Source organism: Microcaecilia unicolor, chromosome 7 (genome assembly GCF_901765095.1).
Source record: "Microcaecilia unicolor chromosome 7, aMicUni1.1, whole genome shotgun sequence".
In the NCBI taxonomy this organism is placed as follows: Eukaryota; Metazoa; Chordata; class Amphibia; order Gymnophiona; family Siphonopidae; genus Microcaecilia; species Microcaecilia unicolor.
In genome coordinates, this window is record NC_044037.1 from 200063125 (window position 1) to 200078151 (window position 15027).

Below are 15027 nucleotides of genomic sequence, written 5' to 3' on the forward strand. Positions count from 1 at the left end.
AAAATAAATAAACATGCTTAATTTTTAACATCTAAAGTTCAGTGTGTAAATGATATCTCTACCCAGACCCCACCACCCCCAAAATACCCCTTGAAGGTGGAAAAATGCACACATGGAGGACATTTTTACTCACGGATCAAGAGGAGTGCTTTTACCACTGTCCTGCAAAAATATCTTTCAACGTTACCTTCATCTGGTCAATCACAAGGAGTCATGGTTGATGACATCATTGCACTGGCTGTGGTGAGTTGTGAGGATGTTAAAAAAATTGGGTGGAAAGTCCCAGGAAGTAGCAAACGAGGGTAATGGAAGTTCATTCTGGCTGAGCAGAAAGCTCAAAGAAGCTGCAGGAAAATTGCTGGACCAAACAAAAATGGTTCATTGTTGTGTCGACTTAGTTGACTAGACATTTCTAAAAAGAAAGCTAACAACATAGTTTTGCAGAGCTAATACCTTAACCTGGCTAAGGAGTATTTAGAGACACAAGCTTTCAGGATTTCGAAGATTACTTCTTCAGATAGTGTCATTATCATGGAAGGATACGCATGAAAATGTGCGTTCACTTAATTCAAGGGATTACTTCTCACCTATATAAGTTTTCTTGTAGCACATTTTATTTTTGGTGGCTGGTGCAATATTCATTTTTTTTTTAATTTTGGCTATAGGAACACCCCAAAAATATAGACTCTCGGAATTTAAGAGAGAGACAATAAATTCTATCCTGTTCATATGCTAAGTCAAAGAAGTGCAGCTCTGATCCTCGAGGGCTGTATGTAGAATGGGTTTACAGGTTATCTGTACTACAGCAATTAACTTAACTCTCAACCGAAATGTACACGGTTTGTCTTACTGAATATTCATTGTGGATGTTCTTTAAAAAGAGACCTGGTTTTGGTCCTCCACTCTAGCTTGCTCCTGCAGCACTAAGACTTTCAGATATTTCCTTTTCATGGCTCCAAGTAAAAGAATTAAATTTTTGCCTACATTCATAACAGAATAGCGCAGTTTGGGCTTCTTTTACGAAGCCGCTCTAGCGATTCCCACGTGGCAAATGAGACGAAGCCCATAGGAATTAAATGGGTTTCCTCTCGTTTGCCGCACTGAGAATTGGTAGCGCGGCTTTGTAGAAGAAGCCCTTAGTTCATTCTAATCTGTTACTCAACCACTGGTTTGAGGTCCACACACATCACTCTTTATCACCTTCAAGGTGATTATTTCAAACTTGAACGAGTTCACAGCAGTACCCAGAACCAATACATTACACATTAGGGGTAAAAAGAAGAGAATGCCTTTGGATGATCCGTGGCTTTTAAAGTCTTACTTTGTCTAGGTCTTCTAGTAAGAAAAAGAAAAAGGATGTTCAAGTTCATAATTTATAGCATATTTTGCAAAGCGTGAAGCCTGTTGCAAAATATCTATAGAGTTGCGGGGAAAACACTAGTACTTGGCACAGGTTGAGCGGGGGAAACTGTTTTACAAAGAAAACGTTAAAGAGCAATATCATTTAGGGCCTTCAATGTGTAAGCAGCTGCACTTACATGTGGAAGTGATTCATTTTGCAACATACACCTTAAGTGCTAGAAAAGTTTACAAAATGAATATCCAAGGAAGGAGCCAGTTAATTACCTAAGCTTCAAAACTCTAATTTTCGACTTTTCAAGATCATTTGAAGCACCAAGGAAGAACCACCATTATCTTCATTCATTTCTCCCAACACCTGAGTCCAAATAAGCAAGTGTAAATTATGTGTGTATTGCTATTGCAAAGTAGTATATACATATCAGGCCTACCTGGGTCATGCACCCTTCAAAATGGTGTGTGCCACAGATACACATGTATAAGCAGTGTCTTCTCCAGTTAGACATGTAGTGTCATTTACATGTGTAACACACTATTTACACAAGCGAATGCTGCATAAACCTTCTAAAATGACCTTCTTGTTATGGAAGTAAGTCAATGCAGGAGTAGCTTAATGGTTAGTGCAGTGGGTTGAGGAACTGGGTTCAATTCCCACTGCACCTCCTTGTAACCCAGGACAAGTCACTTAACCCTCCATTGCTCCAGGTACAGAAACGTAGATTGTGAGCCTACTAGAGACAGAGAAAGTACCTGCATATAATAAATATAAACTGTTGTGGTTATACCAGAGAAAGGTATTATATCAAATCCATGACCCGTTACTCTTACAATGGAAGCACATTTTCTTATTGTACCACAGAATTTATATTGGTTAGTTTTGCGCATACCATAATGATAATGAACCTCATGTCTGTGCCAGGGTGCGTACAGAATGATCTGTCTCTCTAAATTTCCTCACTATAGTAAACTTGGGTTCAGAATAATTTATCTTTTTATATATATATATGCACTTTAAAAAAATGCTAAAGTGTTTTAAATTGTTTTAAATTGGTTTAAACAAACGGTGAACTGTATGTTTTATTATCCATGTATCAGAAGGTAATATGGAATGTACCATAATTTACGGGCGGAGGTTTGAGCTCAAGTCTAACAATATTTAATGTGAATAGTCCATGACTTATACATATGTATTATAGATATACGCATACATTGGTGAGTAAGATCTACTTGGGCGCAGCTGTATGTACATACACAAATATTAGGAGGTGGAACATCATATGTGCAATGATGGTTCCATTGTGACACCACCACATATTCCTCTTGGGGATATAATGGGTGTAAACGGTATGGTCTGAGCACATTTAAAACAATTTAAAACACTTTAGCATTTTTTTAAAGTGCATATATATATATATACTGTATATATAAAAAGATAAATTATTCTGAACCCAAGTTTACTATAGTGAGTTTAAGGTTTAACTTGGTTGGTTGGATTTGATCTTCCTGATTTTTTGTAATTCTCTAAATTTCCTGCCAATATATGGATTTGATTGGAGTATCAGTCCTGTAACTTTTATTTGAGCACATGTACTTATATTAAAATGTAAAATAGGATCGTAAGTAGGACCATCTCAAACTCTTTTGCATGGCTGATAGTTATCATCAAAAGTGCCCTGTTATAAAAACAACTTGAGGACCATTACTTGTAAAAGCAGTATGTTGATAAAAACACTGATGTAAACTTTTACAGGTTTGCGCCAACTTGCTTGTTAAATGCATGAGATTTAGGAGTGGGGGAGGGGGAGAGAGAGGGGTATGACAATGTCTGTCTTTGGAAGTGGCCCTAGTAGGCATTGTCTGTTCTTTCAGATCCTCTCCTCTTTCTCTGCCAGCGACATTTAATTCAGCTCAGCTACTTTGTAGGGAAATCAGTTGATAAATGTGTTATTTGAAGTTTCTAAACCTGCATTTGATGGCTTATAGTTGTCCGTGCAGTGTTTTTGGTGGAGTGGGCCTGTAATAACTACTTCTCCTCAGATGGCTCAGCATTATATTTATAGTGCCTATTTATCCCTTTTCTGTCTACTTTGATGGAGTTCTTTTCTTCTATTTTCTTAAGTGTAAACTGCCTTGACATTTTATTATGAAAGGCAATATAACAAGCCTCAGATATAAACATGTCCATGGGAAGAAATGTTTGAAAAGAGACTCTAAAGTACTGTGGAAGCTTACTGTGAGAAAATGAGATCTTTGCAGTTATCCATTAGAGTTAAGTTCTAAAATAACAACAATATTGTCTTAAAGACAGTAAATCTATGCTTTTAGTAATCTGGGCACATGGAAGTGGTTTTCAGGTATCCACAGGCTAGCACTAGAGGCTTCATTCACACATCCATTACTAGAAAGTGTAAAAGAATGCCTTTGTTCTCCTAATGCGTTCTCTCTTTAATTCTTTTTCCTTGTATGCCCCTTTGCCAGTCTGTTTGAAGAAGAGATAATGTCGTATGTGCCTCCACATGCCTTACTTCACCCCAGTTATTGCCAGTCGCCTCGAGGGTCCCCCGTGTCCTCTCCTCAGAACTCTCCAGGTATAGTGCCATCGATTCCAGTTGCAACTCAATAGATCCATCCAAAAACCTTATTTATTTTCTGTTTTGGGTGTCTTATATTCAACAAGGTCATTATTCAAAGAACAGTTACACATTTTTTGATGTGCTAAATGTATAACTGATTTTTTTAATTTATATCCAGGGGTCTTATATGCATTAAGGACAACTCTATAGCAAGGTGCTCATCTTTACATGCCACTTGAACACATAAATGTACAGAATACTGCCACTTCGGCACGTGGGTTTACACTTACCCATGAAAGTGTCAGTAAGGCGACAAACGGGCATTTTCGAAAGAGAAGGGTGCCCATCTTCCGACACAAATCGGGAGATGAGCATCCTCTCAGGATCGTCATAATCGAAAGCCGATTTTGGGCGCCCTCAACTGCAGTCCATCAGGGAGATGACCAAAGTTCCCTGGGGCGTGTCGGAGGCGTAGCGAAGGCGGGACTGGGGCATGCTTAAGAGATGGGCATCCTCGGCCGATAATGGAAAAAAGAAGGGCATCCCTGATGAGCATTTGGCCGACTTTACTTGGTCCATTTTTTTCACGACCAAGCCTCAAAAAGGTGCCCAAACTGACCAGATGACCACCGGAGGGAATCGAGAATGACCTCCCCTTACTCCCCCAGTGGTCCCCAAACCCCCTCCCACCCTAAAAAAAATAAAAAACTTTTTTTTTGCTAGCCTCAAATATCATACCCAGCTCCATGACAGTGTGCAGGTCCCTGGAGCAGTTTTAGTGGGTGCAGTGCACTTCAGGCAGGTGGACCCAGACCCATCCCCCCCCCCCTACCTGTTACACTTGTGCTGGTAAATGTGAGCCCTTCAAAACCCACCCGAAACCCACTGTACCCACATGTAGGTGCCCCCTTTCACCCCTTAGGGCTATGGTAGTGGTATACAGTTGTTTGGAGTGGGGATTTTGGGGGGGGGGGGGTTGGGGGCTCAGCACCGAAGGTAAGGGAGCTATGCACCTGGAAGCAATTTGTGAAGTCCACTGCAGTGCCCCCTAGGGTGCCCGGTTGGTGTCCTGGCATGTGAGGGGGACCAGTGCACTATGAATGCTGGCTCCTCCCACGACCAAATGCCTTGGATTTGGTCGTTTTTCAGATGGGCGTCCTCGGTTTCCATTTTCGCCGAAAATCAGGGATGACCATCTCTAAGGTCGACCTAAATGTTGAGATTTGGGTGTCCCCGACCGTATTATCGAAACAAAAGATCGACGCCCATCTTGTTTCGATAATAGAGGTTTCCCGCCCCTTCACGGGGCCGTCCTGCGAGGACGCCCTCAGGAAAACTTGGGCGCTCGTTCGATTATGCCCCTCAAAGTGCTATTCTCAACAGCATGCAAAAGTGGCATAGCATGTAAACGCAGAGGGCGAGGGGCGTATACATGAGTGGAGCATGGGTGGGGATGTAGGTGGGGCTTACACTCACATGCGTAACTTACAGAATACTGTCAGTTACATGTGTTCCTGCCACATTTATGCAAGGTCTATGACGGTGTCACTGCCCGCGTGTAAATGTTAGGCACACTGATACCAAGTTACTCTAGTATTCTATAATGGAATCCGGGCACCCAAATGCCATGTGAGATTAGGCAATCACCACGTGTCATCGGGGTGCCAGAATGGAGATGCCCACTTATAGAATTGCCTCTGTAGCATTGAAAGTCGGAATTTTATACATAGATTGTCAGATTCTATTTAGAGCGCCTAGAGATCTGTGCCGAAATTCAGGCATGTTCTATAACATGCATAACTTAATTGGCTTAAGAAACTAATCAGTGTTGATAACAGCATTTAAGCAATAATGAGCACTGATTGGCAATAATTAGAATTTACATGCACCACTCACTAAGCGTATTCTGTAATGAACCCTGTTCCACAAAATTATACACGGGGAAGCCCCGACCTATATGTCAGACCTTATAGACCTACCTACCAGGAACGCAAAAAGATCAGCACGCACATTCCTCAATCTCCAGTACCCCAACTGTAAAGGACTAAAATACAAGTCCACATACGCAACCAGTTTCTCCTACATCTGCATACGACTATGGAACGCACTACTGAAAGCCATAAAAACAACGCAAGACCTAGCTATCTTCCGAAGGCTACTGAAAACTGACCTGTTCAAGAAGGCATAAACAACCATCCTAATTTCTAAATAACAAGACTGATCACGAACTAGACAGAACAGAACTCTTATCACTTTACTGACTAACCTCACTTCTATTAATGAACAAGCACTACCACTTTAATCCTAATGTCTAAACTGTTTTCTCTATAATTGATGACTCAACATATGTTACAATCCAATCTATTACTCAGGAACTTATATGCAATACCATAACGTATTCTACTTTACCATGTATGTACGCACCTTATGCAATACCACTTTAATCCTTATGTCGAAAACGATCTTTCTATAATTGATGACCTAACATATGTTACAATGCAATCTACCACTCAGGAACCTATATGCAATACCATAATGTATTATTCTTTACCATGTATGTACACACCTTAATGCAATACCATTTGTAATTCTGTTAACCGGAAATGGCAATCGCCATTACGGCAAATTTAAACCACATTGAGCCTGCAAATTGGTGGGATACCAATGCTATAAATAATAATAATAATAATAATAATAAACTGTACAAGAGGGGCATGGCTATGGGTGGGGAAATAAGCATTTTGTGGATGTTCAGTTTATAGAATAGTGCTTTTTTTGGCACCAATTTTTTGGGCATCATATAGGAGTCATTTTACTAAGATGCACTGAAAAATGGCCTGCGGTAGTGTAGGCGCGGGTTTTGGGCACGTGCAGATCCATTTTTCAGCTCGCTTGCAAAAAATGCCTTTTTAAAAATTTTTGCTGAAAATGGACGTGCGGCAAAATAAAAATTGCTGCGCATCTAATTTGGGTCTGAGACCTTACCGCCAGCCGTTGACTTAGCGGTAAGGTCTCTTACATTAACTGAGCAGTAATACGTTCGTCAAGTTGAAGTTATCGCTCGATTTTCACCGTGCTCCAGAAAATAGAATATATTTTTGGGTGTGCGTAAACAATGAAATTGCCAAACGGGCCACGCGGTAGCCGGCGGTAACTCCGAATTGGCGTGAGTTGGGTGCACGTAGGTGCCTACGTGGCTTAGTAAAAGGGCTCCTTATAGAATTCACTCCATAATGCTGCTGAATAGAGGAATAATTTCAAATTTCTAGATTAGATGTTTCGAGTTATTCTCAAGACATTTTACTGAAGAGTGACCTGAAGGTTAGGCTGAAACCACCTTACCTCCATTTGAATTTTCTGCAGAGTTCAAGTTGTACTCTAAGCAAGGGTGTGGTAGACTCAGGGCTTTTTTTGAGGGGGTACTTGGGGGGTACTGAGTACCAGCACCTTTTCCATTGTTTGTTAAAATTGACTCATGGTCCCCAAGTTTTAATGAAAGAGCTCAGGCTCTACACACCAATTCTGCCTTGTCATAGATTCTGTGACTTGCAGGGGGCCTGGCTGTTGTGGGGGTGGATCCCTCAGTGATCACCCCACCCCTGAAGGGTGGCCTGGCATTTGAGTACCGGCACCTTTTTTGCTAGAAAAAATGCACTGGGTAGACTCCAGTCTTTCTGCAGCAATTATGTTGTGATGCTATGGAGTCTGGCATTATAGGCCGTGTTTACTAAGTTGCGCTGTAGGCACGCTAACTTTTTAGTGTGCATTAAAAATTAATGCACGCTAATGATAGAGACACCAATAGGAATTGTTAGCGCGTACTAATTTTTAGCACAAGCTAAAAAGTTAGCGCACCTAGTAAACAGGGCCCTATATTTTAATCCAGCCTTGCAGGAGTTTCAAAGAGGAAGTGCTACACATGTGCTGCTTTGAAAATTACTCCTGGAAAACAGTGTGCTTATATTTACACCTGCTCTTTGGGGCACACAGTTTTTCTGGACATAATTGGGCGCATTTGCTTGAATTTTCAAAAGTGTGCCTGTACATGAAAGTTTTGCCCTACCCCACTCCCATGAGTACCTCTGCTCACTGCAGATAAATGTACACACATAACAAGCTCTATGCACAGGTAAAGAAAGGCTTTGAAATTTCTTCTCTAGAAGGACAATAAAGGGTATTGGAGGGCTGAGGTTCAGCATGTTTCATCATTGGTTTGATTTTCTTCATGTGAATTACAGCAGATAATCAGTACTTGTCTCCATCAGTTCTCATTCTAGTATAATAAAGCAAACTCATGAATGTACTGCAAATTAAAGTGAGTTGTTATCTGGAGGGTTGGCCCAACCATTGGACAGACTAGGCAGTTGCCTAGGGCAGGAGCAGCAAAGGGCAGCTGCAGTCAAAGCAAAACAGTAGATCCTTGTCAGCCACACAAACTCAAAGAACCATCAGCACATACTTTAACCTGCATTTTTATAGGAATTTTGTGTGATGGTCATGTTCATTGAGTTTAAATATCAAAATATTAATGGGGGAGGGGAACTAGTGGCCTGAAAGTTAACTGAGGGGGGTGTAAGGCTGAAGATTTGCCTAGGGTGCATACAACCCTTGAACAAGCTCTGGCTATCTGTTCTTCATAACTTCATGTGAGTTTCAGAAAATTGCCAGTCTCAACATACTGTGCAGTATAACTAGAGGCTGCAAGTGTGGACCATGCAGCATACTGTGCGGTTTGCATAGTCCAGCAAAGACTTGTGCATGAAAGAAATATTAACAGTTTAATCTAGACAAACCAAGAGGTGCACAGAAACAGATAAATGAAATGTTCTTTATGAAAATGATTACATCAAGGGGGGAGGGGAGAGGATGAGTTATCACGCCAGGGGAAGTAAAAAAAAAGTCATGTGGCCTCACTAAGTGATCTCCTGATTTCTTTATTTATGAAGAGAGAAAGATGTTATCACAGGAAGTGCTTTAAACCATATGTCTCATCATGTATCATGTCAGATCTTCCTACCACAGAAAGGAAATGACATTATTCATGTTACAACAACCAAAAAGAAAAAAGATTTCTAAGAAAACCATTTTACCCCATATACAAGGTATATGTGAGTCAAGAACCATAAATTTTTCTTGGTGGGGTTGAGTGTGCATGCTTCATTTTGTGTAGTAAAGGGCATGCAATTGTTAATGTTTGATTATCATGTCAGCATCCCTCAAAGAAGTTTCCCAGTACTCTTCAAAATGACATAGACTCAGAATTGTGCTGGTTGCTGTTCATAAGTAATTAATTACCGTTACTGAATACTTGTTAGCTTAAAGTAATTAGTTACAGTGATTACATTACTCATTTATGAAAGTGATTACTGATTACAGTTACCTGCTTAGAGTAACTAATTTATTTATTTATTTATTTATTAGTATTTACTGCCTTTTTAAAAGGTGGTGTACACTAAGAATAAATCAAACATAAACAACAGACAATTACAGCAGTAAAAATATTCAAATAATGCAAAGTATGGCATAGTTTACTACTTACAATGTCAACACCAGGGGTGTAGCCAGACCTCGCGGTGGGAGGGGGCCAGAGCCCAAGTTGGGGGGGCACATTTTAGTCTGCTGCTCCGCTGTCACCCCCCGCTGCCTCACCCCCGCTGCCTCACTGCTCCCCCCTCCACCCTGCTGCACCCTACAGCAGCAAATACCAGCTGAAGCCTGGTTTTGCTGGTGGAGGTCCCCAACCCCCGCCATCTGAAGCTTTGTTCAGCACCAGTTTCTGGTGCCACCGCATTCCCTGCCCTGCTCTCTCTTCCTCACATCTTGCATGCTCCTTTAAGTGAAACTGAGCATGCTCAGTTTTACTTAAAGAAGAGTGCAGGACGTGAGGAGGAAGAGAAAGCAGGCCAAGCGATGCGGCAGCGCCGGAGACTTGGCGCTGAACAAGGCTTCAGCTGGCGGGGGTTGGGGACCCCCACCAGCAAAACCAGGGTCCCGGATGAAATGTGTGGGGGAGGGGGCAGGCCCCCATGGCCCCAGGTAACTACACTACTGTTATACACAACCCCAATGTGAGTATTGCATAACTTCATCTCTTGATGCTTATTTCAAGCAGTTTTGACATCCTCTGTCATCTCACATCATGTGCTAGTTACTCTTCAAAAGTAACTAATTACAGTTACTGGGATATCGAATTTATTTATTTCAGTATTTGTAATCCACATAGCTAAACGGTAGATTCAACCTATGCATAAGTAGATAATTACTTTATTGATTACTTTAAGAAAGTAATTAACTGCAGTAACTAATTAATAGTAACTCAATATTGCACAACACTACATAGATTTGCTAGCAAGGGTTTCGTTTGTGTCTCCCCTCTTTTTCTCCTCCCTTTGTCAATATACCAATATCCCTTATGTCTGAGACTGGAAGAGAAGCCATTTCTCAGTTGCAGTTTCCAGTGCTCCCTTGCTTGTATAACAAGATCCCTTATATCTGAGACTGGAAGAGAAGCCTTTTTCCAGGTTGCTGTTTCCAATGTTTTTTTTTATGCCAGCAGCAGATACTCCAGCAGAACATAGCACAGCCATCAACATCACCTTCCCCCCATCCCCTTGTTCAACACATCTGAACCTCATTGGTTCCAATGACATAAGTACCTCAGTCTTGCCATGCTGGGACAGACCGAAGGTCCATCATGCCCAGCATCCTGTTTCCAGCATTGGCCAATCCAGGTCACAAGCACCTTGCAGGATCCAAAACAGTACAATACATCCTATGCTGCCCATCCTAGAAACAAGCAGCGGATCTTCCCCAAGTCCATCCTAATAATGGCCTATAGACATTTTCTTTAGGAACCTGTCCAAACCCTTTTTAAACCACGCTAAGCTAACTGCTTTTACCACATTCTGTGGCAGCGAATTCCAGAATTTAACTACCGTATTTTTCGGACTATAAGACGCATTTTTTTCCCCCAAAATTTGGGAGGACAATGGGGGGTGCGTCTTATAGTCCGAAGGTAGATTTGGCTGGCTGTCTACCAGGCCGCCCGCCCTCCGAGTTCGGGATCGCCGTCAGGATTACCTCCTCCCCCCCCCCGGCCCTGTCACCACTTCTCCCACGCGATCTTCCCTGGTGGTCTAGTGACATCGGGGCAGGAAAGAGCCCCCTCTTTCCTGCCCAGCGCGCTGCTCTCCATCCTCCTGTATGCAGCCTGACGGTCTCGGCGAGATTCAAAATGGCTGCCAAGACTTCAATTCACGGCGGCCATTTTGAATCTCGCTGAGACCGTCAGGCAGCAATGCATACAGGAGGATGGAGAGCAGCGCGCTGGGCAGGAAAGAGGGGGCTCTTTCCTGCCCCGACGTCACTAGACCACCAGGGAAGATCACGTGAGTAAGGGGAGAGGTGGTGACAGGGCCGGTGGGGGGGGGGGGGAGGAGGTAACCCTGACGGCGATCCCGAACTTGGAGGGACGGATTCGGACGAGACGCACCGGAGCACGTAGGTTTTAGAGGAGGGAAAAAGGAAAAAAAAATTTTTCCTATTTCCCTCCTCTAAAACCTAGGTGCGTCTTATGGTCCGGTGCGTCTTATAGTCCGAAAAATACGGTACACGTTGAGTGAAGAAATATTTTCTCTTGTTTGTTACTGTGTAGCTTCATTGCATGCCCCTTAGTCCAAGTATTTTTGGAAAGAGTAAACAAGCGATTCACGTCTACCTGTTCCACTCCACTCATTATTTTATAGACCTCTATCATTTCTCCCCTCAACAGTCTTTTCTCCAAGCTGAAGCACCCTAGCCGCTTTAGCCTTTCCTCCTAGGGAAGTCATCCCATCCCCTTTATCATTTTTGTTCCCTTTTTTGGGTTTATCTGTGACAGTGTACAGTATCACTGTCAAGCCATGGATTGAAATGTGGCACACGGTATACTGGTCTTGTGTCTGTTAGTTACAAAAGCCATTAGCCTACAATTATATTATTAAAGTGTTAACCCAAAATGATGGCATCACAGCTAATCACTGAAAACTGGGAAATCTCCTAATTATTAGCTCCTTCATTTTTGTGCAGGACATAACTTGGGCTGCCCAAATTCACCAAGGCAGCAGGGATTATCACTTCTATAAAGTATGTCTCACAAAAGGGCCGATATACAGATCGTGGGAGTGAACCCAGCTAACTCCCTTGGTCACCACTAAACCCCGGGCCATTTCCAATGACCGGCATTGAATATCTGATTTATTTTTGATATTCAAACTTAGCCGGTTATTTAAATGGCCAAAGATATCCCACATATCATGTGGCCAAAATATAGCCACTAAAATGGGGCTGAAAATTGGCAGGTAGCTGGTTGTCTTGCTTATAATTGAAAGAGAAAAACGCCTATATTTCGACCCAAATCGGGAGATGGGTGTTTTTCTAGCAAAGGCGCCCAAATCGGTATAATCGAAAGCCGATTTTGGGCGTTTCCAACTGCACTCCGTCGCGAAAACAAATAAAGTTGACGGGCGTGTCAGAGGCGGGACTGGGGCGTGGTTAGCAGCTGAGGAGAGATGGGCGTCTTCAGCTGATAATTGAAAAAAAAAAAAAGGCATTTTTACCGCGATTTTGGGTCACTTTTTTTGGACCCTTTTTTTTCACGAACAAGTCCTAAAAAAGTGCCCCAACTGACCAGATGACCATTGGAGGGAATCGAGGATGACCTCCCTGGACTCCCCCAGTGGTCACTAACCCCCCCCCACCCAAAAAAAACCACTTTAAAAACTTTTTTTCCCAGCCTGTATGCCAGCCTCAAATTCCGTACCCACCTCCATGACAGCAGAATATGTTCGATCCTCTCACAGCCTTTCCCTGGGTCAGATGTGGGTCTCGGGTGCACTACAGGGTCACATCAGCATTGCATTATGGTGGGTGTAGGGTATTGGGCTCCGTGATTTCATTAGCTTGTGTTACAGTCTCACGATGTTGGTAGTTGGTAGGCTGTTCTCCCATGGTGCTTTTCCCCCTGCCTACTGGGTCAGAGTGTGCCCTGTTGTGTTTCCGGTAGTCCAATAGGTAGTGGCCATTTTTGTAAGCCAGTTTTAGATCCCTTCCATGTGTTAGCCACGTTAGAGAACTTAGTTCTTACCTTGTATGTGGCTGAAAGAGGGCATTGTACAGCATTCTGCCAGCTCTGACCTGCTAATCTCACTACCAGGGAGACTCATTGCCAGTGGTGGGGCAGAACCTCTGATCTGCAGTTAACTGTGAGTAAATGCGGTTATTCCAATAAAGGACGTTTTCGGAGAGATTAGTCTTCAGGTGTCAACTGGTGTGCCAATGTTATACAGCAGTAGCAAGTCCTAGAGGCCTGCGTGTATGCAGGTCCCTGGAGCACTTTTAGTGGGTACCGCAGTGCACTTCAGCCAGGTGGACCCAGGCCCACCCCCCCTACCTGTAACACTTGTGCTGGTAAATGGGAGGCCTCCAAAACCCACTGTACCCACATGTAGGTGCCCCCTTCACCCCTAAGAGCTATGGTAGTGTTGTACATTTGTGGGTAGTGGGTTTTGGGGGAGGGGGGTTGGGAGCTCAGCACCCGTGGTAAGGGAGCTATGCATGTGGGAGCTTTTTCTGAAGTCCACCGCACTGATCTCTAGGGTGCCCAGTTGGTGTCCTGGCATATCAGAGGGGCCAGTGTACTACGAATCCTGGCCCCTCCCACGACCAAATGGCTCGGATTAGGACGTTTTTGAGCTGGGTGTTTTTAGTTTCCATTATCGCTAAAAAAAACAAACGCCCAGCTCAAAAATGTCCATTTTTTCGAAAATACGGTTCAGCCCGCCCCTTCACGGACCCGTTCTCGGAGATAAACGCCCATGGAGATAGGCGTTTCCGTTCGATTATGCCCCTCTGTGTCTGCCAATATAGCTGTCCCCCACTGAATATCGGGGCATTCAACCAGCCAGGTGCCGATCCTGGCTGGTTAAATGCTTTTGAGTATTGAGGGGGAAAAGATTCCTGTGGAACAATATGGCCGTTCACTAGAACATCTCACTCAGAGCTTTATAAAATCATAAGTGGTGTTCATCTCCCTCAAGAGTCCTCCATCCTTGCCTTCCTGCCTTTCAGAATTTAAAACTCATCTTACCTTGCCTCGCTCAGTCCCAGTAGCAGCAGTGAAAGGCGAGCAGGCTCAGCGCTTCAGCCTTCCCTGCTCTCTCAGCTCTGGTCCTGCCCTCATTTCCTGTTTCCGCAAGAGGTTGGGCCTGGAACTCGGAGGAGAGGGGGCCTGGAACTCGGAGGAGAGGAGGGGGGCTGGAACTTGGAGGGGAGGACAGGGGTGCCTGGAACTCAGAGGAGAGGGGGGGCTGGAACTCGGAGGAGAGGGGGCCTGAAAAGGGGCAGGTGGTGGTTGGGGCGAGTTACTGGAAATGGAGGGGAGGAGAGAGAGGAGAAATCGCTGGACATGGAAGGGAGGGCAGGGGAGAGATGAGACATGTTGGACATGGATGGAGGGAGGGGAGGGCAGGGGAGAGAGGAGAATTCGCTGGACATGGATGAGAGGGGAGGGAGGGTAGAGAAGAGAGGAGAATTGCAGGATATGAATGGAGGAGAGGGCAGGGGATAGAGGAGAATTGCTGGATATGGGGGGAGGAGGGGAGAGGGTGGAGGAGGGAGGGGGTAGAAGGGGGGAGGGAGGGGGAAATGCACCACCTGTAAAAAAATAAAAAATTTCAGCACCCCCAATCATTTTGAAAAGTTGGCTCCTATGAGTGATAGTACATACCAGACTCTATGACAGCTTCAGATATGATGGCCACTCCTATTAGAGCAGCAAGCAGGTCCCAGGAGTATGGTGGTCAATGCAGTGGACTGTACAGGCCAGTATCCCATTCTAACTGGTACACTTGTGGTGGAACGTGTGAGCCCTCCAAAAAACACTGAATACCTACTGTACCTATTTAGAGGTGTCACATGCAGACATAAGGGGTAGTGTCACTGGGCAAGTCACTTAACCCTCCATTGCCCCATGTAAGCTGCATTGAGCCTGCCATGAGTGGGAAAGCGCGGGGTACAAATGTAACAAAAACATTAAAAAAGTAAAAAAATAAGGGGT

At 43.7% G+C, this 15027-nt stretch overlaps 1 protein-coding gene across 3 annotated transcripts in view; it reads left to right on the forward strand.

Annotated features, from left to right (window-relative positions):
• Window positions 1–15027, forward strand: part of HECW2 (HECT, C2 and WW domain containing E3 ubiquitin protein ligase 2) — a 535594-nt gene that overhangs the window by 460948 nt on the left and 59619 nt on the right. For all 3 annotated transcript variants that reach the window (XM_030209455.1, XM_030209456.1, XM_030209457.1), the window contains one exon: window positions 3838–3947. In XM_030209455.1, the coding sequence (XP_030065315.1) occupies window positions 3838–3947 (110 nt within the window). The remainder of the gene's footprint in view (window positions 1–3837; window positions 3948–15027) is intronic.